Genomic DNA, 24,728 nt, shown 5'->3' on the forward strand with positions numbered 1-24,728 from the left:
TTTTCAGTTATATTGCAAATGAACTCCTAAATGCACGGTTCTTTCCTAAGAATGGACTTATATCATTAGGCAATTAAAAAGTATTGCCTTGAACCAAAAGCTTTTAATCAAGAGGAATGCAACTTAAACACAGCTTAAAAACCTTGCAAATTTGACACAGAGGGACAAGAACAAATTGACCTATTTTCTGAAGTGTAATATGTGGTTCGTAGGGGAGAAGAAACAAATAACTTTTGAGTCCCTAGTAATTTCCTGAAACTCAAAGAGCAGTTTAACTACAGCTTGAACACTTGGCAGGACAAGTTTGAGTAGATACTATTTATCTCAGAAGTTACTTAAGTCATCTGTCATTACGAAATTTCTCAGATTACTTTACACTTTTCTAATTGTAAAACAGTGTCTTTATTCTTGAAATAAATAATTGGATAATTAGCCAAGCTGAATCATCAGAGGATTCCAATGCTGCTCAAGTGTTCTTGTCAAAGGTGAAGCAAATTCATTTCAGCTTTGCCTCTGCAGCTTTCTGAAGAGGCTTTGATTTTTTTTCCTGCTACATTCTTGGCAGCAGCCTCAAATTCATGAGTCCATACATCAAGTCAGTAGTTTAACAACAAATGAAATTAAATTCAAAGAAGGGAAACTAATTGAAGGACAGCAACAAAAGTGTTTGGTAATGTGCTTTTTAATATGGCATGCCACATTTGCATGATAATTTTTCCTTTTTAGCATGGAGCAGAAAGTGACTAGCTTAATGAGGGATTATTCAAGACAGGAATGAACAAAATGCATTCATAACTAAGAACAAAGATTGTATTATGAAACGGAAACAGGCAACTGCCGAGAAGTAACTGGATGATTGGTTTATGCATTATGAATAAAAAGGTAGAAAAATATTTATATTAGTATTCACTAATGACTATATATACAAGATTGTTGTAATTAAAATTATAAATTAACATATTAAGAGTGCTTGTTTAATCACTTTGGGTCCTATTCACAATGAAGAGACTTATGTACATGCATGCAAAACAATCTGTGTTTTCAGACCAGCAGCGAATGGCCCTCATATTTCTCTTCTGTAACAAAGGAAAATATACGTTACTTATTACCTGTTTAATGGGTATTTGTGACTTTAAAATTGAGGCATAGCATTTTGTAGAAAAGCAGTCTATGACAGGCATAAACAAATGCTGTATTGCCATGACAAATGGGTGGAGGCTTTTGAAAAGGGCTTGCACCGGACCTTATTCATGAATGGAAAAAATGGACAAATTACTCAGATTAAAAGGGTAACCAAAAAGAAAACGACATCAAGGAGTGTAAGACAGCCCAGAAAGCCCATCAGCATCATTACCCCAGCAAACCCAGAAGCAACTCCAACGCCACCAATACAAGTGCTTGAAAAGTCTGCCAAGAAGCCAGATGCAGCTGGTGCTAGAAGAATATCTTCTACAAATTAGCTTCTGAACCCTGTAATTGCCATCAAAAGCAAAGGATCAGGAATACAATGTGCTGGGGGTAAATGTCAGCAATCACAAAGTCATACTTTGGTGCCTCTTAAAAAATGCTTCTTAAATTAAGTTTAAAAAAAAAGAAGGGCAAAAGAAAGACAAACTTAGTGACAAGAAATAAGCTCAGTCACACAGTAGTTAATGAAACATAGCTGTATAGATTGTTTAAGGCACCCTTTGACTCTCTGGTTGGAGGGGTGTAGAATAAGCAAATGTACTAGTCCAAGCACTCACATGGCTAATTCCATCCTGTTGAAATATCAGAAATTGCTGGAGAAAAAAAAGATGCTTCTCTGCCTGACTGAAAAATTTGGAAAACATGCATGTTTTGTCTTGGTAGATGCTGCAAAGAGTAACGCAAGTAATTAATAATTTTATGCAAACACATTGTCAAAAAATGACTTTTAAGGGACCAAGTTTTTCACTGGTACCAGCTAGTACAGTTCTATAGATTCCAAGGTACCAGCTCAGAATCCTACACCAGATAAAACCACACAGCAAAAAGCACTTCTGAAAATAAAAAAAAAGAGCCTAAGAACTGGTAACAATAACAGGCTGAATGCCATTCTCAAAAATAAACAGGAATTTTAACTCAGCAGAACCTGGAGAAAGGAATAAAGTAAAATGTGGCTCTAGGTGTTGAAATGAAAAATGTGTGATTACTGTCCAGTATTGCTTTCAGTTAGATACATGCAGTTCCACTTGATGATCTTGGGGTAGCAAAGATAAAAAAGAAGCTCAAACTGGATTTCAAAGTTTCAAAGTATTAAAAATTAACTTTCCTCATCTATCAGGCAAGGCTTTCAATAGCATGTGCACAATATTGCAGTGCATAAAGAGTATTTAAAATACCACGTGGATTGTGGAATGCCCATCCTTAGTCTGACGTTTAAAACACTGATCGAGAAAGCATGAAACACTTTGTAATTATTTGAGTCTTTAAAAGCCAACTATCTGTGTATTTGTATCCGAACATACCAAATTGAGGTTCTATTTCTGTCCAGTCACCTTCTTGTTGAGTAACAGACATGGGTTAATTCTCTTCTGCCATTACCTTGACATGCTTGCTTTGATCTTCCATCCCAATACTGCATTACCATGCAACATTGATCTTCCAACACTTCTTACCATTCTCAGAGCTGGTCATGCATCAGGCTCACCTGTGCAAGTTCTTTTATTTATCACACCTATTCTTCGTCCTGGTTTCATATGCATTTTTGACAGCTTCCACTCAGCTTTTTTATAAAATAACTAAGTTCTTATTAATTCTATTTTGTTTGCTTCCTCACTCTCTCCTCTCACATTCTTCTGGCTCATTTGTCTTTTTTTATTACCATTTACCAATATTGTGGGTGCACATATTGGTGAGGAGGAGATTTTTTGCCAGTCTGACAGGCGCGAGGACATATGGCTGATTTTAGTTTTCTTTCACTCTCCTCCTGCAAAGCTACTTATGAGATATCCTCAGTACGGATGCCTATACTGAACCAGGTTAGAAGGGATCTACTTGTTATGTTTGCTTCTGGATTATTTTAACCAATTTTAAGTTATACTCCAAAAGACTTATTGAAACATCAGCAGACTGTTTCTGCTCCCTTAGGTCTTACTCCTAAATTCTGCCCCTGACTGCAGAAGTTTCTTTTCTTTGTCTTTTAAATCCTCTCTGAAAACCTCTTACTTTTCCTCCTCAGCATTTTTGTTTCTAATGATTTCACGCCCTTGTTTCTGCCCTTGTTTTTATTTGCTGTGTTAAGCCATGTAAAAAAAAAAAAACATGTTGCCAGAGAAAAAGAATGATAGATTTTGAAGAGTATCCTTTTTTGTAGCTAGTCTTCAAATTAACCTAATGGATATGAGCAAAGCTTAAAAATTACTTGAGACTTCTAGTGGCAAATTTTAGAAGGCATTGGCAATTCCAAAAGCAAGCCTTTTGCTAATATATATCAGTTGGACACGCCAAAATCACAGTCATGAAGGTACCCATTGATTTAAATGCTCCACGTAATAAATCAGTATACTCCACACACGGAAGGAGTAGAGATGGTTTTCCATTATCCTCCTCAGGATCAGAGGAGAAGAATTAGTCTAATTTAGTATAACCTCTAGCCCAACTTGGAACACAATTCAAAGCTCCTGGATTGTGTTACGATGCAAGGGGACCATTGTGCTGGAGCACATTTCAGTTGAGACTTCCTCCAAAAAGCTCCCTTCGCCAGGTCATGGAGGGGGACTAGCATGCAGCCAGGGAGGCTGTCTCTGTGCCAGGGAGACACTCCTTCATGAAACAGAGCTCCTCAAGAGTCCTAGAAAGGCAATTTTAATTTCATTTTGCACCGTTCAATGACACAAAAGGATATTAATGGACTAAGTCTTGATCATCTATTTTTACAAATGACGGGGACTGGGTTCTTCTAACTTTGTTCCAAGTTTGAACTTGCTTTGATCTAAAAGTCATCACGTAAGTAGTATTTCTTTTAAATTTTCTTTGGAAACACAGTTTTACAGAACTTCACAAAATGGAACATGCACAAAAAAACGCAGGTTGGAGATTATTAAACAATTTTCTCCAGAAATGAAAATGCGAATGGTGGAAGATAAAATTGCATGCAACATTTAAGTGTTTTACTCTTTAGTTTGTCAAAATTTAAGACCTTGCATTAACATGCTTTAAAAACATAAAAGGAACCCAATACAGGACATTGCTTTCAAGGTTTACAACAGTAAGCAGGAAAAGGCTACACTGCAAAACAGCTAATAAACGGGGACATGTCTGTTATTTTATTTTGTATTCTCCTGTCTTCTCTAATGTGATAGGTCTGTAAGTATTAACACAACCAGGGAGGAAATAGACATAAACAAGCTGTCAAGCATAACTAAGCTATTGTTTCTGAATCTTTTAATAAATGTATAAATACAAAGTTGGATCATTTGTAGTAATAAGGTATGCCATTTAGGCCATATTTGTTTCCATGGTTATCAGCACAGACTGGAACACTACTGCTTGCATGGTTGTGTGGTATGGGATAAAGTAATACTCATACAATTAGAAGGCTTTGTAGATGGCCAGTTGAAACTTTAAGAGGTGGCAGTATAAGGAAACAAAATAAATTTTGAAATCAGCAATTCAGCAAGAGAGAAGACTGACAGAACAATCTTTCTCCACTGAAACACAAAGACGATATGGTGAATCAAGGAACAAATCATCTATCTTCCACTTGAGAACAAATGGAAAGGCAATTAAATAAATAGATGAAGAACAGAGGACAAAGCAGAGGTAATATCCCAACAGCTTAAATTCCACTTCACTTCATGTATATAAAGCTTCCTATTTACTGGCTCTGGGCAACTCCTTATTCCCCATCCGGAAGCTCCTATATCTATTCATTGATTGGCTCTGGGCAACTCCTTATTCCCTGTCTGGAAGCTCCTATATCTTTTTGGTGATTACACAGAGGAGCTTTGATGGAATTCAGGCAACTCAAATATGGCCCAGGGAGCATAGAAAAACATTCTGCACAGCAGAAATTTTCAAGTTTTTTCCTATGGGAGACCAAATTACATAAGAGAGGTAATTTCAAAGATGATCATCACAACATCCATATGACAACACCACTAATTGTTTAACTGAAAATGTTAATATTGTGAAAGTAATTAATGTGTTTTAAATTCCTGTATGAAAGGAAACCACAACGTTAAGTAGTCAGCTCTCTGCAGGTGACCACCACTGTGTGACATAGCATGGATTTTGAGCTTATGTTTATAGTGTAAAAGAGCTGTACTGACTACCTCGTTCCATGAATAAAGAGACTTGTGAAGCTGATTTTCCTAACAATTTCTCTCTCAAAACCCTCTTGATCCTCTGATGTCTAAGAAGTGAGTTCATGCCAGTCTTTTCTTCAAAGTAAATACAGGCTTTCTCCATCTCTGTTCTGTACTGATGCTTACTTTCTCCTAAATTTGTACAAAGCTGGTACCTTTGAAGTCCCTGACATATGTGGTTGAAATTAACTCAAAGACTGAAAATGTATTAAGGTGCACAGGCACATATATGCAGTTTTTTAAGCATTGCTTCTGTAGGAAAGCGTGAGTATACATATCTACAAAGCAAAATCTCATAAATCTCAGGAGCTAAATAAACAAACATTTTCAAAAGAGCAGACCCAAAGCATGGATGTTGCTTCCAATTTAGACACACCAATACACTATGTACATATGTTAGAGTTTAATACAAAAACCATGCAACTCCTCCTTCATGGGTTAAGCGAGGCATTGGCACAGCATGTGCATTTTACATGCCCTGTCATGCAAACATGACACACACACTAAAAAACCCCAACAAATTAACAACTTCTTAGCATCGTAAATGAATGAACGGGTTCAGCTACATTTATGTACAGTTACCATTTCAATAAACAGGAACAAAAATATACATATCCATAAATTGCAATTGAGAGCGCAGTACACAAATCCTATTGCCATAATAGTGTGCCTTAAACCTTCACTGAAAACATTTTGGTTTTAATCTGTCAAGATAAACAAATAATAATTAAGCAAGTCACTTTGTATTAATACAACACCTACCCCTGTCACTGTGCATCAAACTACGATCATCTTAACAGTGTTCATTAGTAAACTGTGTGTCAGCTTTGCACTTTGATACAGATTGTTTCCTTACCAGCTGCCAAGGTTTGCCCCTTGCCTGGCTCACTGGTTACACAACCAATTTGATTGCAGAGAGTAACAGTAAAGTTGTACGTCCTGTAAGGTTTTAATCCCGTCGCTACATAGGATAGCTCATGAGCCTCAGCTATATGCAAAACCTGCAAAGCAGATCAGAAGATGACAGTTAGTTAATAATATTTTCATTCCTATTAATTGATGACATGTTCACTAATAAGAAACTTGTCTCTGAATTTGCAGATTCCTTCATTTAGATGTGGAAAAGCCTGCAAAGACCAACTGAGGGAGAGGATTATTTTGGAGAATCTGAACAAGCTAGGATTTAGGTGATAATACTTCCCATCATACTGTTTTATGAGGTAATAAGCCAGTTCCTGAGTGGATAAATGAGAAAACAAAGTTATTGCCTCATAAAACCGTGTGGTGGTGCAGTTATCACTACAAACAGTGCCGCTACAATCCAGATGACGAAGATGACACTATTAAGTGGTGAAATCTGACCACCATTGAATGAGTGGCATGATCAGCAGGCATTAGGAGGGAGGGAAATAACTAATACCTACAGATATTTGACTCTGCTTTACTTTAACATTACTTTAAGCTATGAGAGAGAGTGGAACTGAATAAACTGTTGTATTTTAGATAACTTCTTTATCAGATGTTTATTTAGATGAAAAATCTTGCAAGCCTGTGACAAGAAGCAATTTACATTTATGTATTGTTACAACAGCCCCAGGAGCAATAGTATCCCCACTCCACAGACAAATAAAGTGAGGCCCATCTGTGGTACCACTGAAAGACAAAATCAGCTCTGAAACAAGAAATACAATGTTCAGAGCACCAGATCTACTCCCACATTCTGATTACCCATCATGTTTCTCTGCTCATTCCTAAGCTTTTAGCCTACTACTACTGCCATGGTATTTGTTTGCCAAACCTAGTCACTCAAAAATTACAATGGTATTTTAAAATCACATATTTAGACTTTATAAAGTTGGTTTTCTGCTATTTTAGGTTTCCCCACTTCAAAGATTTGTCCATTACCCCGGAAGCCAGACAGGTACTTTCTTAATGAAAATACAGATTCCTACAAAACAACATGGCTTTAAACATGTCAGGAAATATAGCAATAATACAGAATCAGAACATGCAAAGATCAAGGCAATTTAAATGTTGTTGCTCAATCTCATCCCTCCTGATTTTGAATCTCACCCACTACTGGACACAAGTTAGCTCAGGAATACAACTTAAAACCTGAAAGTAGTGTATAACGTTACAGAACATTCAAACTGATAGGTGAAAAAGTTAGATCAGAGGATATACAGCAAATCAGGGAAACAATTCATCACAATGTCAAGGAGGACACCAGACTTCATCAATTTTATTATTACCAGTTAGGAAAAACTTAATGTAACTAACAATAATACCTGGGAAAATGGTGGCAAGAACCTTTGTTCCGTTATCAAACTGATGCTGTATCCCATCACTTCTCCTCTTGCTAAATTATCGTCAGGTTTTTCCCATGACACATTGAGGGAATATGGTGAAAGAGGGAATACTGATGGAGGTGGCATGAACACTGGGGCTAAAAATCAAATTAATACAATAACATTCATAAAATAAGTGAGCAATGTGTGTAATGCGAGCTTTCTCACTGTATTTGTAAAACACCATTTCAGACAGGCTTTTCTTTTTCTTTTTTAACCTTATTTTCAAGTCTAACTGGAATTTTCAGACTGTTTTGATAGCACATAAAAAGTACCTCACCCATCATTCTCCTGTTTTCTACTCTGGCCGTGAATGCAGAATAAAACTCTGCCTATGTCTTCAAAGAAATACTAATCAGCACTAAAGTCCTAACCCCTGTAGCAGGTAGGAAAGTACATACAAATGAAAAAGTCTTGAAGAACAACTTCATGCAACCTGGGAAAAAACTGATAAAAGCAAAAAGTGTTCAATACTTCAGCATCTTAAAAGCAATTTTGTTTGCTAAGCCAGTTTGAAATTAACATGTCTCTCACTTCTTACAAAACAGTTCCCCTGTCTTCCATAGTAAATCTGTAAAAGGATTGTTTGCACTGCAGTTAAATCCCCACCTGATTACTCTGTAATAATAGGATACCAACTCATAGCACTTCTGCTATGTACAAACAACCACTCTAATGGACCTCTTCCCAAATATAATTTAACACTTTTATAACATATACTATTTAAGAACAGATAACCACAAAGACTCATTTTGAAAGGGGAATTAGTTTAACCTGCTGTTTTGCAGGAGCAAACGACTGAGGACATGATTTTCAAGCTAACAGTAAACAAAAGCATCAGTGATGTAATGGAGATGTTTAATAGCAAAACATAGGCTCTATCAGCCTTAAAAACTTAGATTTCTAATGAAAGCATTGAAATAAATAGCTGTTATTTCAAATAATATGTCAAGTGGCAAGCCCTTTTGAAAATCAGAACAGAAGGGTCATAATAAGAGCCGTTGTGAATTGGTTAAACTTCTGGCAAAAATGGTCCATATTACGACATTTGGCCTCCATAAAAGCATATGAAAAGTTTCAAGCACTATGCTCCTGAAAAGGTAACCCTCTCAAGTTCTTCAAAACAATTGCTTTCTAAACAATCAAAGCCTCAGTTCAGGAAAACTCGTTTGAACCTCCTTTCTGAATATATGTACCTTCTTGGACAACATTCCTGACTCACACCAACTGTTAATACATTTGTGATAAAGCCAATCTTTTTTCATGTTTTCTCCCTTTAAAGAATATTTAAATAACAACTGGGAAAATAGTGGAGAATTCAAACACTACTTAGTAGATTTTGCAGTCTTGTAGTTTTGAAATGTTGGTTTAATTGACAGTCATTGTTTTCTTCAACAATATGATTTTATGGTGAAGAAAATGTTTTTGCTTAACATGCTAAGTCCTGAAATAATCTGATCTGTCTTTAATTAGTTAAAAAATGAGAATTTGTCCCTGTTTGATTCATCTCTAGACACATTTTTAAAAAAAGAATGCATTCTAATTTAATTTTTCCTTTCATTTGTATCAAAAAAATTCAAACTAATACTTACCAGCCTCTCCTGTTCGTCCTGACATCCAGTCTGAAGATATGCTACCCGCCATGTTTACTGCTAGCACATAAAATTCATACTCTGTGAATGGCTCCAGATCAGTGACTGTGGTACTGGTCTGCGGTGGAGCCAGGGCATTTTCATTAGGAGACTGCATAACTGGTTGAGGACTGAGCCATCCACTGCTTTGGAAAATACGAATTTCGGGAGGAAGAAAGTTCCCAGCCGGTTTTAATTTTTTTCTCATGTAAAGTTCATATCTTATAATTATGCCTAGAGAAAAAAGTGAGCCAAAAAAATTAGTGCATTTAGACGATTTCTAGGGTTCTACTACAATACTAAGACCAATATATTTAATGAGCTAACAATCAATCAATCAACATCATAGAAAATACAGCATAAGTTTTCCTCATTTCTGCTATTTTCATCCAAATGCTCACTTTGGCATTTCTTGCATTACACTGTTTATTTTCCCCTCCATGCAATTTTGGGATTTGAGAACAAACAGCTGGATTACAGTATGAGTTCTTCTGTCCTCACTGGAAGATGATATCCTAAAGTTGTGATCAAATGTTACCGGAAATTACTTCAGGCCTCTGATTTTCAAAGGGATATTTTATTTATTTATTTATACAATGGGTAGGGAATTTTTGAGGGACAGCTTAATGCTAACCTTCTAGAACATACTACTGGATAGCAGATATGTGTCTGTCAATTTTCCGTCAATGTAAACCTATTACATACGCAGAAAGGTCTCACCACTTTGGAAAAAAAACCCCACTTCAGTAATGTGGTATGAAGTGATACATGATCTAGGTTGCATCGTGGAAGCAGTTTAACTGTAGGAACAGAGTGTAAGAAAGCTGACTGGAGATTTCCCAAATGGAAAAGATGAGGGACATAGCAAAGCCAGGAGATAGTTAATTACCCTATAATGTGTATATTTGGGGCTGTACTCATGCACAGAACTGGAGAGGTGGCTTGGGAGAAAAAGCTTCTCTCTTTGTCTTGGAAAGACCAGGAAATCTGACCAGACATCAAAAGAAATATAAGAGCATCGCTTAAATCTGCCTGTGCTGGCAATTACATGCTTGTAATGGCTACGAAGTAAACTATGAAGAATATATGCTGCAGGTTGAGGGACAAGCACTGACAGCAAGTACCATGAACTGCCCCTCTAAATACATACAGGCATTCTTGTGCTGGCACTCTTCCTGTCTAATCTGGTAATAGCTAGCAAATAAGATGTTCGAAGAGAAAGCTGAGCTCTCCATATGCATATGCCCATTTTGTGAACAGATCAAAACGCTTGTTTTTGCATGCACAAATATTTGTGCATGTAAGTGCAAGTTCACAAAGCTCCATTGCACATATATTAAAAGATAAAGTGTTTACCAGTAAAATCTGTGGCATCACAAAAGTATCTTACAACAGCTGCGTTCTCAGTTTCAAAAACCTAAAATATTATTACGGAAGTTAGACCAGCAACTCTTGGCAATCACCTAATCCCTAACAAAGTTATACTGGTAATAGAATTAGTTACTACACATGACGGATGGTTTTAAAAACAGACTTCTCTGTTAATTCTTAGATTTTTTTTCCATAACAGTTATCTGCTTATTTATTCTTTGTAAGGCAATATCACCACATCTGTCTGAACTAGGCGATCTGGCAAATTAGGAAAAAATTAATTTTACTGTAAATGTTTAATTATAAATGTAATTTTTGCTGCTGCAGATGCCACTAAAGGCTAAATCCTGGGCCAAACACATTCATTCAGTTGGAGTTCTGGACTCCAAAAGAATAAAACACAGACTCTGAGGATATGTTTAGTGGCAGACAGGCAAATTAAGACAATGCCTTATTTCATTTTCAGTTTGTGTCACATGGATAAGGATAATCTAACCAGATTTGAGAAAATGCTGCCTTTTCTTTGCAAAATCTTTGACTTACAAAAGTAAATACAATGTCCTACCATTTGGTTTCTCAGGTGGTGACCATTCCACAGCCAGTTCTGTAGAGCTGATGGTTTCTATCATCGGTGGGTGTAGCCCTTCTGGAGGAGCTTGTGCAGTAATTACTGTTACTGGCTGGCTCTTTAAGCAACCTCCACTAGTACAAGCTTGCACAGAAAAAACATACTTTGTAAATGGAATGAGATTCCAAATAATTGCTGAAGTTTTTAAGCCTTCATACTGACCACAAGGCTGAAGATCAACCAAGCTAGTACATGTCAAAACGTATTTCTCTATGGGCCCAGAGTCATTGGAGAGGCTTGTCCAGTAAAGTAGAACGGAGTGGTGACTAACAGGAAAGATGGGATTTAAATGCAAGCTTCCTGTAGGCGTCCCAGATTTTGTTCTGTATGTCACTGAGGCACTTCTTGTAAAACCATGAACATTGCTGGCTTGGATGTAATAGGAATAAAAGGTATATGGAGATAACATGGTATCAGTGAAGGTCTGAACACCTAAAACAAACAGGTGAGAATAAAATTGTATCAGTCTAACACATTAAAAGTAATCTTAATTTGCATACTTAAAGTCTTTCCAGCCCTAATCCAAGACACAAGATTTTTATGCCCATTTGCATCCTCCTCTTGAGATCATTATGAACACTGTAACTTCTCAACTTTTTTTTTTTTTCTAACAGGGAAAAAAACCTCTCCCCTTTTCCCTTTATTATCTTCCACTGCACATTGGCATCGCTAGAGAAATCATTTTTCCACCGAATTTCTCCTAGTTCCTGCTTTAATCATGAACAAGAGTAATAAAATTATCTTCTTATTCCTCCTTTGCTTGGAAATAATTATTTCAAATGTAAATCAGCATCGATATTAGTGTATCTGATTTAGAAAAAAACCCAAACCATTCTGTAAATTTTCACACCTTTGTTTGTGATTCATTTCATAGCATAAGACCAAATATTTCACCTTTCTGTGCTTTCACTTCCTCACTTCTAAAATAGTGCTTAATAGTTCATTTGTAAAGCATTTGTTCTTGGATGAAAAGTGAAACAGAAGTGCAAATAATTATTTAAAAGGTATATCCAAAGCCTATATTTACCTTCCTCACCCCCTACTTTCCATTTCTCTAGATAGCTTTTTAGCAGCTTTTTAGCAGCCTTTTAGCAGCCATGACCATTAATAGCTCCTGGGTATATCCCAGAAGCAGTTACACATCTTAGTCATCACAGCACAATATGAATTTACGTACAACCATACCACCATACATTGTTTTGCCTTAAGAAATAGTGAACATTGAGTAATATATTACATGCCAGAGCATGGATACTCTTAAACTTTTTCAAAGCAAATGGAGAGGACGCAGCTATTTCTAAGTCCTTTCTGTATGTCTGCACTGGCAAGCCAGCCCTGAGTACAACTTAAAGAAGAGAACCACAAAATTATGAGTATTGCTAGATATTCGACCCTTGACATTGTAGTACAAAAGCAGCGGTGTCAGCCCAGTAACTGCTTACAGCGCTTCAACTACCTATAGCAATCACAAACTTATCACTGGAGTCCAGCACTAAGGAGACCAGGTAATCTCATCTTCATGCCTTTCAAACCCTGGTACTTCAGGCAAGGTTGCAGAACAGCCCTGCCAGCAGCCGCAATGGTTATTGCGACATCCTTGTGCATTAATAGTGAGCAGGCAAGTGATGCAGCAGATTTCAGTCTTGCCAGCAAGATTCAGCTGTTTCTTTTTCAACTTTTGGGTTAGCATGCAATTCGCAACTGCGGGTGCAAGTACTTGAGTGTACTCTAGAATTGTTGAGCCCGTTCTGAGCTGCACGGACACACCTTCCCTGGCTGAAGTGTTTCTGGGTGCAAGAGTGGGGTACCAAAGCCAATTCAACAAGTGTTAGACAAGACTCTTGGACAGGCTGGCAAGAATCCTCAGAGCAGGAGCATGGCAACCAGTTGCTGTGAAGGACACTGCCAAGTAGGTGCTTGCCATGTGTCCAGTTTCCAATTTTGTCTCCAAAGAATGGCCAGAGGCAGCGCAAGGCAGCGTGCTAGAAACTTGGGAGAGCTGCACTTTATGAGATTATAGGATCCCCACCCTATTGGCCTTCAATTCAAAAGAGCCACAAAGAAGAAAAAAAGCATGCAAGAAAAAAAAAAAAAAAAGAGAAAGAAAAAAACCCAGCCAGACTGCTATCATCAGCAGCAAGTACCACAAATCCTCATGAGATGACAAAACAGGAGTACCCCCTGAACCTCCCACACTCAGAACCCAACCCTGCTCTAGAACCATATGCTGACCTTGAAATCAATCTGGAACCATCAAGCAAGGTAACACCTGCTCCACATTCAACAAGCATGCTAGAACCTGCTCCAGAATGAAGAAGCAGCCCTGAACCAACCAGCAGTCCTGAACCAACGAGCGAGCTGGCGTTAGACCATGGTCCTGAACCAACAAGCCAGCAAAACTATGATCCTGCTCCAGAACCAGCAAGTGAAGTGGAACCTGATCTAAAACACACAACCAAACTGGAACCTGATCTAGACGCAAGTGAGCTAGAATGTGACCTAGACCCAACAAGAAAGCTAGAACCTGCTCCAGAACCAACAAGCCAGCTAGAACATGAGCTAGAACCGCCTCCCTACCAAAACGCCAACTCTAGAATTCATACCTGCTCTAGAAACAACTGCACCAACACCTCCCTAGCTCCACAACCAATCAACCCACAAAACCCAGCCTCTGGAATGGACCTGGACTCTAGGGCCAACCCAGACTCCAGGGCTGCAGGTCTAATGTTGACAGCAAGCACATTACTTTCCCCTTTTCAAGTACAGGGATTGAAAGAGGCAGATCACCCAGAATGCTGATATTGTCTGCCAGGAAAAGTAACCAGCACCATCTCAACATTATGAGAAAGTTAATTCAGTGTTGATGAAACCTTGATCACCAGATGGTAACTTTATTTCAATAGGAATATAGGCTAGATCAAATTGGATAAAGCCAAAAGGTAGAAGATTCTACATTCCTCAGGTGAACAACTCCACCATGTATTTAGCTACATTTATAAATAATTAGAACCAAAGTGATTTGGAGTTAGAATTGTAAGTAATTTTGGGGTTTTTTTCACATTTTAAAGCAAGTATTTCATTTTATCCTCAAGACAAGGATCGGTATCTCCTGAGCCTCCAGTTTCCCAGAGCAGTTAGAAAAACGTTGTTTTAATTGGGCATTCTGCAATACTATCAGCCAGATCACCAGGCCGATTTAGAAGATTATTCTTAATTTTCCTTGGGAAGTTCAATGTTTCTATAAAACTCTCATTTAGTCATAAGACAATATTCATCCAGTTGCACTCTGGGGCATTTCATAAGCATTACAATTTCCACACTATACTGAGAAAAAAGTAACATTATCAAAAGTTCTGACAGCATTAACAACATATTCTTGATATTCAAACACCAGCAGATGATTTCACATCATTAATTAGGGGGATTGCAGAAAATGTCAAAAATGTCTTTTGAAACCAAATCTGTTTTTACAAAATAATGTTTTGTTAAATAGAAACATGCTAATGTCTCATTATACAGCTAAATACATTCAGAATTTTTCACTCTACGAACTATGTAGGTACAGTCATGAAATAACATCCTCAACAATGCACTCAGTTTCAAGTGCATTACAGAGCATAAATTTATGACAACAAAGTATAATAGCTTTTCTTTTGACATTAATTCATATTTTTACTAAAGTTAGGCTTTTAAACTAAATTAAGGAATTGGAATATTTTCTATTAGCTCTCTACACTTTTTTGTAATGTTTCTTTCTCTCCTCTCAATCACTTAATCCCGTGCTTACATGGGGTCGCATACCTTTCCTCATGGTATGTACTGCAAAGTGTCCAAATTCACAGCATAAGCCACAGAGTAATCAATCAACTGTAACACAGCAGCATGCACCAGAACATAAAAATGTTAGGTGCATTCCAAAGGCTCTGTGCTTCCACTGAATAATAGTCTTTTTTTTTCTCCAGGGTACATGCCAATAATTAGAAAGATTCAACTTCTGCAAAATATTAATGCTGCATTGGTATGAAAATGCAGCAAACTAAAGAAGCTGCTAGAACAGAAATCAAACCTTAGTGGCATTAAACCACACCCGTCTTAAAAAAACACTTGCATGCCATATATACATAAAAACAGTACCCAAATCCATCTCCTTTTCTTTGATAAGAGGATCAGTAGTAGCCCAAAATGGCCTTTCCAGCTAGGACAGAGTGTCGAATCCTTGAGGACTGCCTTCTGAGGATCCCTTTGCAAGCCTCAACATGAGAGAGGTGGTGCTGCTAAAGGCGAATCAGGAGCTACACTGATAGCTTAACAGAAGGTGCTAAAAGTTAGAGACCACAAAAAGCTTTCCTAATCTGTTAACAGTTTAAAACCGGGAGGATGAAAAAAGCAAGTCTGAGCACATTATGGTCTCTTCCATTCACCCTAATTCTTTCTCTGGGACTTTGTCTCTTTTAGATTTTGGAGCCTGTGTATATTTGCAGGCAATGCTTTTGGTGAGTCAATTAAAGTTTTTCAGATTAAAAACTAAAAAATTATCAGCCATTTTTGGTGACTCATTTTGCCAGATTTTAGACTGGAGTATTCATTTCTTTCAAACAAAATTAATAACACAGAACAGTAACTCACTAAAGGAAAACAGAATAATATATGCAAAATCACAGCAAATGATAATGACAGAAATGAGAAATAATTCAGAAAAAATGCACATATATATAGATATGTACACACACACATAAGCACAAAAAACTTTGATGTCATCTTCATATAAACGCTTACTATAAGGGTAGTAGTCTTCGGCTGTATAAACTTCAGCCTCATCCCTATACAGCTGGTAAGTAAGCCTGTTAGAATTTGGAGAGTCAGGGGAACTCCACGAAAGACTGATAACAGACGAACCGAGAACTTCTCCTGTAGGAGGAGGTTGCTGGAATGGAGCTAAAACGTACACAAAAACAGAGGATGTAAAAATGAAGGTAATCAATAATCACACAAGTTTAAAAATGCAAAGAAACTGTTAAGTTTTCTTCAAAGAAAAACCATCAAGTAAACATACAGTCACTCAGGCAAGACATTAATGGACTAAACTGATCCATCCAAATGCTCTCCAATAAAGCTTTTTATCCAAGTACATGAACCAAATTTATACATTTACACAAATGACAAATAAACTTAATCCCCCCTTCCTCCCCAAATTAAAGCAAGTACACCACAGTTTTCCAAACACTTTTTTTTTTTTAAATGTATTTCAAGACCTCTATAAAATGGGAAAATGTTTATCTGGTCACATTATTGAAGTCTATAGTTCAATTACAAATTATTTTTTCCAGAGGATTCATTCCATTTTAGCATAGGCCAGGCATAACTTCCTCTATTAGAATAGAAATGGAAAGTCCAACTAACTACAAATTTTACTGAAGTGTTACAATAAGCCTACGTAATTAAATGACAAAAAAAATGAAGGGGCAAATTTTGAAGGTTATTTAGGCAATTCACTTCCATTTGTTTCCAATGAAATTTAAATCAATGAGAGCGAGGTGTCTAACATTTTAAGAAACCAGCTTGAGATTCTTATTTACCAAAATACTACTCTGCTATCACCTCCATTAACTCTGGAAAATGTGCTACTTAATTGCACTAGTATCAGTAAAGAGAAAAACAAACCTGAAGTTCACAAGCCAAAAGTCTCACATTTTCAGAAAGAGCAGTCAAAGTCCCTCCTATGTCTCTTTTGTAATCCAACTGTATGATCATGGTCCTTTCTAAGATAATGGCTATTACTCAGAAATTGAACTTTATATGCATAGATAAGCACATATACATATATACACACATGTGCACATAAACATACAGTTTTATGGTTGGACTCGACAATCTTAAAGGTCTTTTCCAACCTAAATGATTCTATGATTCTATATTTATGTTACTATTCAAGTCAGAGCATGAGTCCATATCCTGCTATGAGATCTCCAGCCAGCCTGTTATACTAAGGAAAGCACTACTGCCTGACCCCCAGTATACCGTGCATTAGCACAGAACAAGACTGGTCTGTTTTGGCAGCTAGTACTTGCTATAGCTTGACTTAAAGGCAGACTGTGCCATTCCCTACCCTCTTTACCGAGGCAGGGAAAACCCAGGAGAGCATGGATCTAGACGAAAACATTTTGCTCCAGGAATGAGAATAGCTGAGGGCAGTACAGAAACCAGCATATGGAGTAAGCACCCAGGAGCTGGATCCAGAACCACCCAATAAGCTTTTCTCCCTTATATTAAGCATTATAGGAAAATATCAACATTAGAAACACGTGGCTTTTCATTATTTTTTTCTCCTTCTGTTTAGAAACTATCATCATCTCCGTTACATGGATATTTGCTCAATATACACAATTCACCAAAAGTTAATTATCAAAATCTGTTCAGCCAAGGTAACAGGACACAAGAAGCAAAGAGTGAAGTTGCAGACAGAAAGCGACATGAGGACCTCAAGCCGCAAAAGTGATAGATGTAGAGACTTACGCCAATGTCAGTGGGTCACCTTACATACGGGTTTTTAATAGAAATCTAAAACGTGAGTTGAAGCTCTTTATTTAGAGTAAGATAATGAAAAGCCCTGCTCCTACTGCAGTCTCCCAGCCAAGAAAAAGCAGAAAATATTTCTAGATTTCATTGAACAGAACCCATAATCATCATCTCCCATTAGAAAGCATAGGTTGTTTTGCTGCCAATCTAGAGGTTTTGAGTTCAGCTGAGTTCGGAAGTGAATATATGCTAAAGTGTCTACAGGACTACAGTTGGAGAATCAAAGGAAATAAGGGCTCCTAAATCCCTTTGGCATTTTGAAAGTTTCTCTCCATGTAATACATGCTTACAAGACCTGAGCAATCATAGAAATTTACCAGTGTAACCTTCATTCTCCATTCTCAGTCTCATACTATTGTGTATTGCTCCCACGTGTTTGCTGTTTTGCATTTTACATGTGTAAGCAAAGTACTGTATTTCAGATTTTTTATGGAGCATCTGAGATATTGTTGGGCAGAAAAATTGAAAAATAGGTCTTTTCCTTAAAGAATGTTAGTTGGACAGTGACAGCAACTTACGTTTGCTTCCCTTGACAAAGACTTATAACCAGTAATGGTATGTGTCAACAAAATACTGTTCTGCAACGAAAATAACCACAACTATCAAGCTAGGCAAAGCTCCATATCTGTGCAACAAGTTAAAATATTTTGGTATGAATAACCAAAAGACTGCAATTGCTATATCATTTATGTCCAGAAGAGGACACCGCTTGTCATTTAGAATACTGCCTGATGTATTTTTTCTAACTAAAATCTATGATATTATTTATCTATGTCATCTTATTATTAATCAATTTTATAGTTGAATTGCCATTGACCTTTATCCAATGTATATCCCAACATAAATAAGTAGGTTGGTTTATGTTTGTAAAGCACTTTGAAGATGAACAGCATCATAAAAGTGCCATGTATTATTATTATTATACATTCAGTTGAAACATCTTACATTTTTTAAAGAAACAACAAGCCAATCAACTATCTGCACAATGAATAGATACTATGCCTTCTACAGAAGAGTATGGGGAAAAAACAAAACAAAACTGTATCTAAGCACTTCCAAACTTGGAGAAAAAGAATTCTCTTTGGAAACAAATCAGTCTCTTCGTTCTATCCCATTTATAGCTCTGTGCATTCTGCAATGCATATTATTTGAAATTTAAACTGATTTACAATGAAATATAGACTGGAATCAAAGTCAGAGCTGTCTGTCCTTGTAAACGAACTCTTTGTGCATGTACATCTCTGCTTCCAAATCTACAGTGTGGGCATATCACAATGATGAATGTCATATAAAAATTTATGCAAAAAATACAAAGAAATACTTTGTTGAAGGAGGATCCAGAAACATACTCCAGAGATCACCTGGGAATGTCTAAGCCTGTTGTTGCATTACACATGGCTACCTGAGCTAACTCTCACCGTAGGACCAGTCTGGCCATTATTAATTAGGCCTGCTGACAGAAATGACCAATTAGCATCTGCAGAGTACCTCAGTAACTGGTTACATGACTTCCAAGACTGGGCTGTTAACTGTGTATGGCAGCAAGGCGTGTCACAAAAAATGTAACACAACTTCTTCAGAATTAGCTGAGGTCCTACCCACAGAGTTTGGCGTTGCATGGTATGATGTCCTCAAAGCCCGTTTCTGAATGTTGAACTGAAGGCAACTTAGAAATTTAATTTTCTTATTACATATAATATTTTTCCTCTTCTTCTTTAAATTCCCTGCCAGCTTAGAGACTGTGCACTGGTGAGCAAATCTGAACATTTAATTTTGACTACTTATCACACAAACAAAGGCTGAAATTGTGCTTCATATTCAGACTTATTGCAAGGGCAGAAGCGCAGATGTTCCACTGCAATGTGTTTCATTACAATTCATGATCTGACCATCAACATAGCATTAGCCCCACCTCACACATGCCGATTTATGATGCTCCGTTACACCACATCACATATTTCCCCGAGCTGACTGAAAAAAAGCCCCAGGAGGAGAAAGGCAAAGCTACATTGCACTGAGGAGCAGATTTTGAGTTAATCACCAGGAGGAGGTCTTCAACAGACCTGCTGTTCTTCAGACCTTCTGAAGGCAGGTCTCCTGCCTCCTGTCAATGGCAGTAAAGGGGGCTAAGCTGTAAGTTGTACAATACTGTTGTATTCACGTGACTAAAAGGTGAACTCTGCATTGGTCACTACAAAGAACATGACGGGAAGCGCAAGGGAACTATGGGCCATGACTTCTCCCCTGGGTTAGACTGCAAGCATAAGCTGTGTGTATGACACGAAGCATTCTGTACATCTCTCTGGAAAACCCTCCTAAGATACTCACAGTGAAAATCACCCAAACTTCTGGGACCAGAAAGGGGGGGGGAGTAAAACCCAGTTTTAGTACTGCTGACCTAATTTAATACTCACTAAATCAATAAAAAACCACATTAATCTAAAAGACATGCTTTTAAGACCTAACATCCACTTACTTTTACTGCAGCCAAATAGGTTGTGGACATCCAAATTACTAGCATCAGGAACACAGTTGTCACATTTCAAGCCAGTTACAAATTGTTTACAAACACACTGTCCAGTAACAAGATGACAAGTCCCATTAATGGCTCCTGCAGGATGACAATTACAGTGCTGACATCTATAAACAAAAACAAATCAAGGAAGTGATCAAAACACATTAACACTCCAGTTAAGCACAGTAGGGTTTTGTTTAAAAGATTCTTGGGTAACATAATTAAAAAATCATAAAACAGTTCAGTAGCCTGAGACACCGCAGAAAAATCTATTAGCCTGATTTAAAAAAGTAACTTACAAAAAAGGTGCCCATGATAAAAATAAACATTAACATTTCAATGCCAGAATAATATTCTAATTTAGATAAAACCTGCTTAGAATTAAAGAGCTTTTATATATATTGATTCCTACACAAAAAGGATAATAATGTTTGGTAATAACCACATTATGCACTCAGTCCTGCAACGTTTACTCACACAACCTTTCTTGCAGAGCTGTAGAGTGCAGTGATACACGTGTAACCGGTTTCATAGGTTTTTGCTCAAAATATGCAACCTTCCAACTTAGAGGAAACTAGGCTTTTGTTGAAAAAGAAATCAATTAATAATTTCTTGTTCACAAAGGCAACTTGAAGTTGAAAAAAATAACACGCTGCGAATAAAGGAGAATGAATGTAGACAAAAATTGGGAGAAAAACCCCTCAGATTACAACAGTGAAAGGAAACAAACTAGCAGAAATATGAATATTATAACAGAAAGCACATTTTCTTTGCAGCCTGATGGACAAAATTGAAAATAACCAAAAAGAATATTTAATTAAATGTGTAAATTAAATTATTTGTTAATTAAAAAGAACAAAAAAATTAAAAGCATTGGTATCACACAAATGCCACATTTCAATTCTGTAAATCTCTCTGGCATCAGTAGAGTACTTTCAGGATTAATTTATGCTTTTGCTTTTGCATGTGAAAACTCTCGCGATCTCACGATTGTTTTTCACTGGATATACTATTTCCCCACTGGCATTCATTTATAGCAGGGATACCAATGTCAGATTATGCAAATATTCAAAGACTCGGGACATCTCAGAAGTTAAGCAAAGCAATTTTTTCCTTACTGCAAATACTGTTACGCTACCCATTGCAATACAGACTGACATTATTAGTCATAACAGAAAGTCAACAATGGCAGATAAAACTTTGTACCTTAGATTCTAATTACACTATATTTTAATTGCTGCAGACTAAAAGAGTTTTGAAAAAACATGGAGAAATGTGGGACTGTACAGTGCAGCTAAAACATACTGGGAAATCTACACATCACTTCCCTTGCTCTGAGCTGGAAAAGTCCCATTCTCAGGCATAACCAACATCAGCCTAGAGGGAATCTTAAATTGCTCCAGATGCCAAGTCCCAAGATGATGAAGCAGCAAAAAGACCTTGGAGAAGTTCAAGGGAGACACAGTCATGCCATGTCCCCTTTGCTCTGCTAACCCTACAACTAGACAAGAGTTGTTGATTTATATTTGGCTGAGCTTTCCTTGGCCAGTTTCACCAGACCCGAGGAAATAGGTGGTGGTGCCTTTACACAAGTTACTTCACCACTTTTTCAGTCATCACCATCACCTTGGTCTATCTCTTTCTATCCATATGAAGGCAGAAATAAAAGTGAGTTCAGTTATGTTTTAGGCATCGGATTTTTAAGGCAAGGGAGAGAGGAGGGGAGGGTGGAAACTGTTTTCACAGTAGGACACTAAAATTCAGGTCAATAATCAGTGAAATAGACATTAAATGTGACAGATTTTTAAACAAGTTTAGGAAAACTCTTCACATACGTTTTCTGCCCATCACAGAGCTCTCTGTATTAGAGTTTCTTTACTCCACAGCAGCTCGTGCTGTGTGATCTCCTGGGTAATCATTCAACACCCTTAAAAAGGCTGATAAAAGCTAAAGCTGCAAAATAAGCTGCAAATTTGTTTTATGGACTAATATCCTTTTGGGAATAAATAAAATACATTCTCTCTTGGAAACCACTATACTGTAGTTTGCTCTCTTTTATAGTCAAGAGAAAAGGGCAATTTTTTCAAACTGTATTAAGTCTTTTCATCTGTAGACAGTGCATCCAAATCCCCCTTCAAATAGAGGTTTTGTTTAGACTATTTAAATATCGTGACTGAAAAAAAATGGTTTAGTTAGAGAAAAAAAAATGAAGACAGAATTATTTGCTCAGTAAGACAGTACTTTATTATTTCATAATTTCATTACATGATGACATTTAGTACATATAGTTTGGGAGGGGGAGGGGGGTGTTAACAAAACTGTCTCAATAGGTAAACAGTAAAAGGCAAGCTTCTCTTACTGCTCCTGTGTATTACTGCACCTCTTATGAATAAGGGCCCCCTGAGTATTCCAGTTTTCATTATCATTCACACATGAGACAATGAAACTCACATACACGTACAGTCACAGTAACAGTTTTCAGTGCCTGGCAGGGTGGGGCTGCTTCTTTCTGCTTGAAATAGTTGCATTTTCTTCTAGGAAAACTGTAGTCTCCCTACCTCCACCTATACTGAATTAGGCTCCAGATCCTGCAAATAACAGCATACAAGTTATCATATTCCATTCCCCAGGATTACACGTTATATTTGTGTAATCACATGCAACATTTTCTTAAACTGCAGAACACTAGAACTGGCTTTGTTGTTATGCATAGTTCATGCTTTTCAGTCAAGATTAAGGATTCAGTCAATTAAGGATTTTTTAAAAAATAACTAATTCTTTGAAACTTTTAATCATGTAAAATATTTTCAGCGTTCTTGTTTAATGCTACTTCTTCAAGATACTCGGAGTCAAATATATTTGAGTTTTATTAAAGCAGAACTATATATAATCAAGGAAAACAGACTTTTAAAACATGGAAAGAGAAATGTCAGGCCAAGATGAATTGCAATATTGATTTTGTGAGGATAAATGGTTTTTGTAATATTAATATAGAGAAACCTTTATTACATTGACTCTCTAGGTGCAGTTAGAGCCTCTCCAGCAATCTGTTTAAAATCTTCATTTTTCATCCTTATGGGAAAACCTCACTTGCTAAATGGATTTCATAAACAGTAATCTGTCAAGATATATATATATAGATAAACAATTTGTGATGTTCATTGACCAGTTCATTATAGTAAACAATACAGAGGTAAAGCATTTCAAACATGTACCAATGCCCACAACCATTACAGATCTGTTCAGACCACTGCAAACATCCAGTATCTCTAATTCTTTAATTGCCGAGGAAATTTTCCTGCTTCATAAGCTGAAATGCATTAAAAAATATGGAGTTCCTGTTTTATCTCAAAAACATCAGGAAGTAAATCAGCTCACATATACATTCCTCCGAGACTGGGAGAATTCAAAGCCTCACAGTCTCTGTGTGTCACAATTTTTGCTTCTTTTCTGCTATTGTGCCAAGACAGATAAGTCTTTGCCACTACAGATAGTTCATAACCTTTTCATTCGGTGACCACAGAGTCCTTAAAAGACACTTGGACCAAGGATGGTTTAAACGACTTTGCAACTTTACAAAGAAAGAAAAAGCACATTACTCTTTTTAAGAAGATATTAACGGGTAAAGATATGGATTATAATATAAATAATATAATATAATATGGATTAACAAATAAAGACCTGGATTGTCATCTTCAGTGGATAAACATTTCTGCCTGAGGAACAGAGGTACGTTGCCCGAGTATATGCTAACCAAAAGGAAGCCAAGCATACGCAACACAAGTTAATCATGTTAATGTACTACTGGAGCAGTCTTCAATACTGTCATGAGGATTAAGTAGTATTAAGGCATTAAAGCCAACTCTGATTCAAATTCCAGAACTGTAAAAACTTTCCACCTTTACAAGATCTGGATCTAGATAATTCTAGATATTGTCACACTTTGAATTTCAGAAGAAAGCTGAAAATGCAAGTAATTGGAGGCCAATATCTAGTTCAGAAGAGCTGTTGCATAACACAGACAAACCTCTACATCATCTGCTAAAACTGAGGGGAGGAAAAAATCTATTCCAAGTAACAAAAAAAAAAATATCATTAATAGTAAGGAAAATATATTTAAAAAGGAACTTTAATATTACACAGATTTTATTCCTTACCATTAGAAATGACAGGAAGTGAAAATAGGAAGTCCTTATTCCTACAGATTACTTTATGGCCATTAGCAGATGCCTCTGTGACCCGCAACAGTAAAAAATAATTTTAAAAATCTCCTAATGAGTGACAGTAACATAAAAATTAAAGTGAAAAATCTGCAGGATAATGTCAAGT

The 24,728-nt window shown here is 36.9% G+C and overlaps 1 protein-coding gene across 1 annotated transcript in view; it reads right to left on the reverse strand.

Annotated features, from left to right (window-relative positions):
- Positions 1-24,728, reverse strand: part of USH2A (usherin) — a 391,818-nt gene that overhangs the window by 289,304 nt on the left and 77,786 nt on the right. The window contains exons 14-19 of the mRNA XM_072858355.1: positions 20,361-20,524; positions 16,085-16,243; positions 11,246-11,740; positions 9,271-9,543; positions 7,619-7,776; positions 6,187-6,331 (exon numbers count right to left, since the gene is read on the reverse strand). Coding sequence (XP_072714456.1) covers positions 6,187-6,331; positions 7,619-7,776; positions 9,271-9,543; positions 11,246-11,740; positions 16,085-16,243; positions 20,361-20,524 — 1,394 coding nt within the window. The remainder of the gene's footprint in view (positions 1-6,186; positions 6,332-7,618; positions 7,777-9,270; positions 9,544-11,245; positions 11,741-16,084; positions 16,244-20,360; positions 20,525-24,728) is intronic.

This window comes from Ciconia boyciana, chromosome 3 (genome assembly GCF_034638445.1).
Source record: "Ciconia boyciana chromosome 3, ASM3463844v1, whole genome shotgun sequence".
Taxonomy (NCBI): domain Eukaryota; kingdom Metazoa; phylum Chordata; class Aves; order Ciconiiformes; family Ciconiidae; genus Ciconia; species Ciconia boyciana.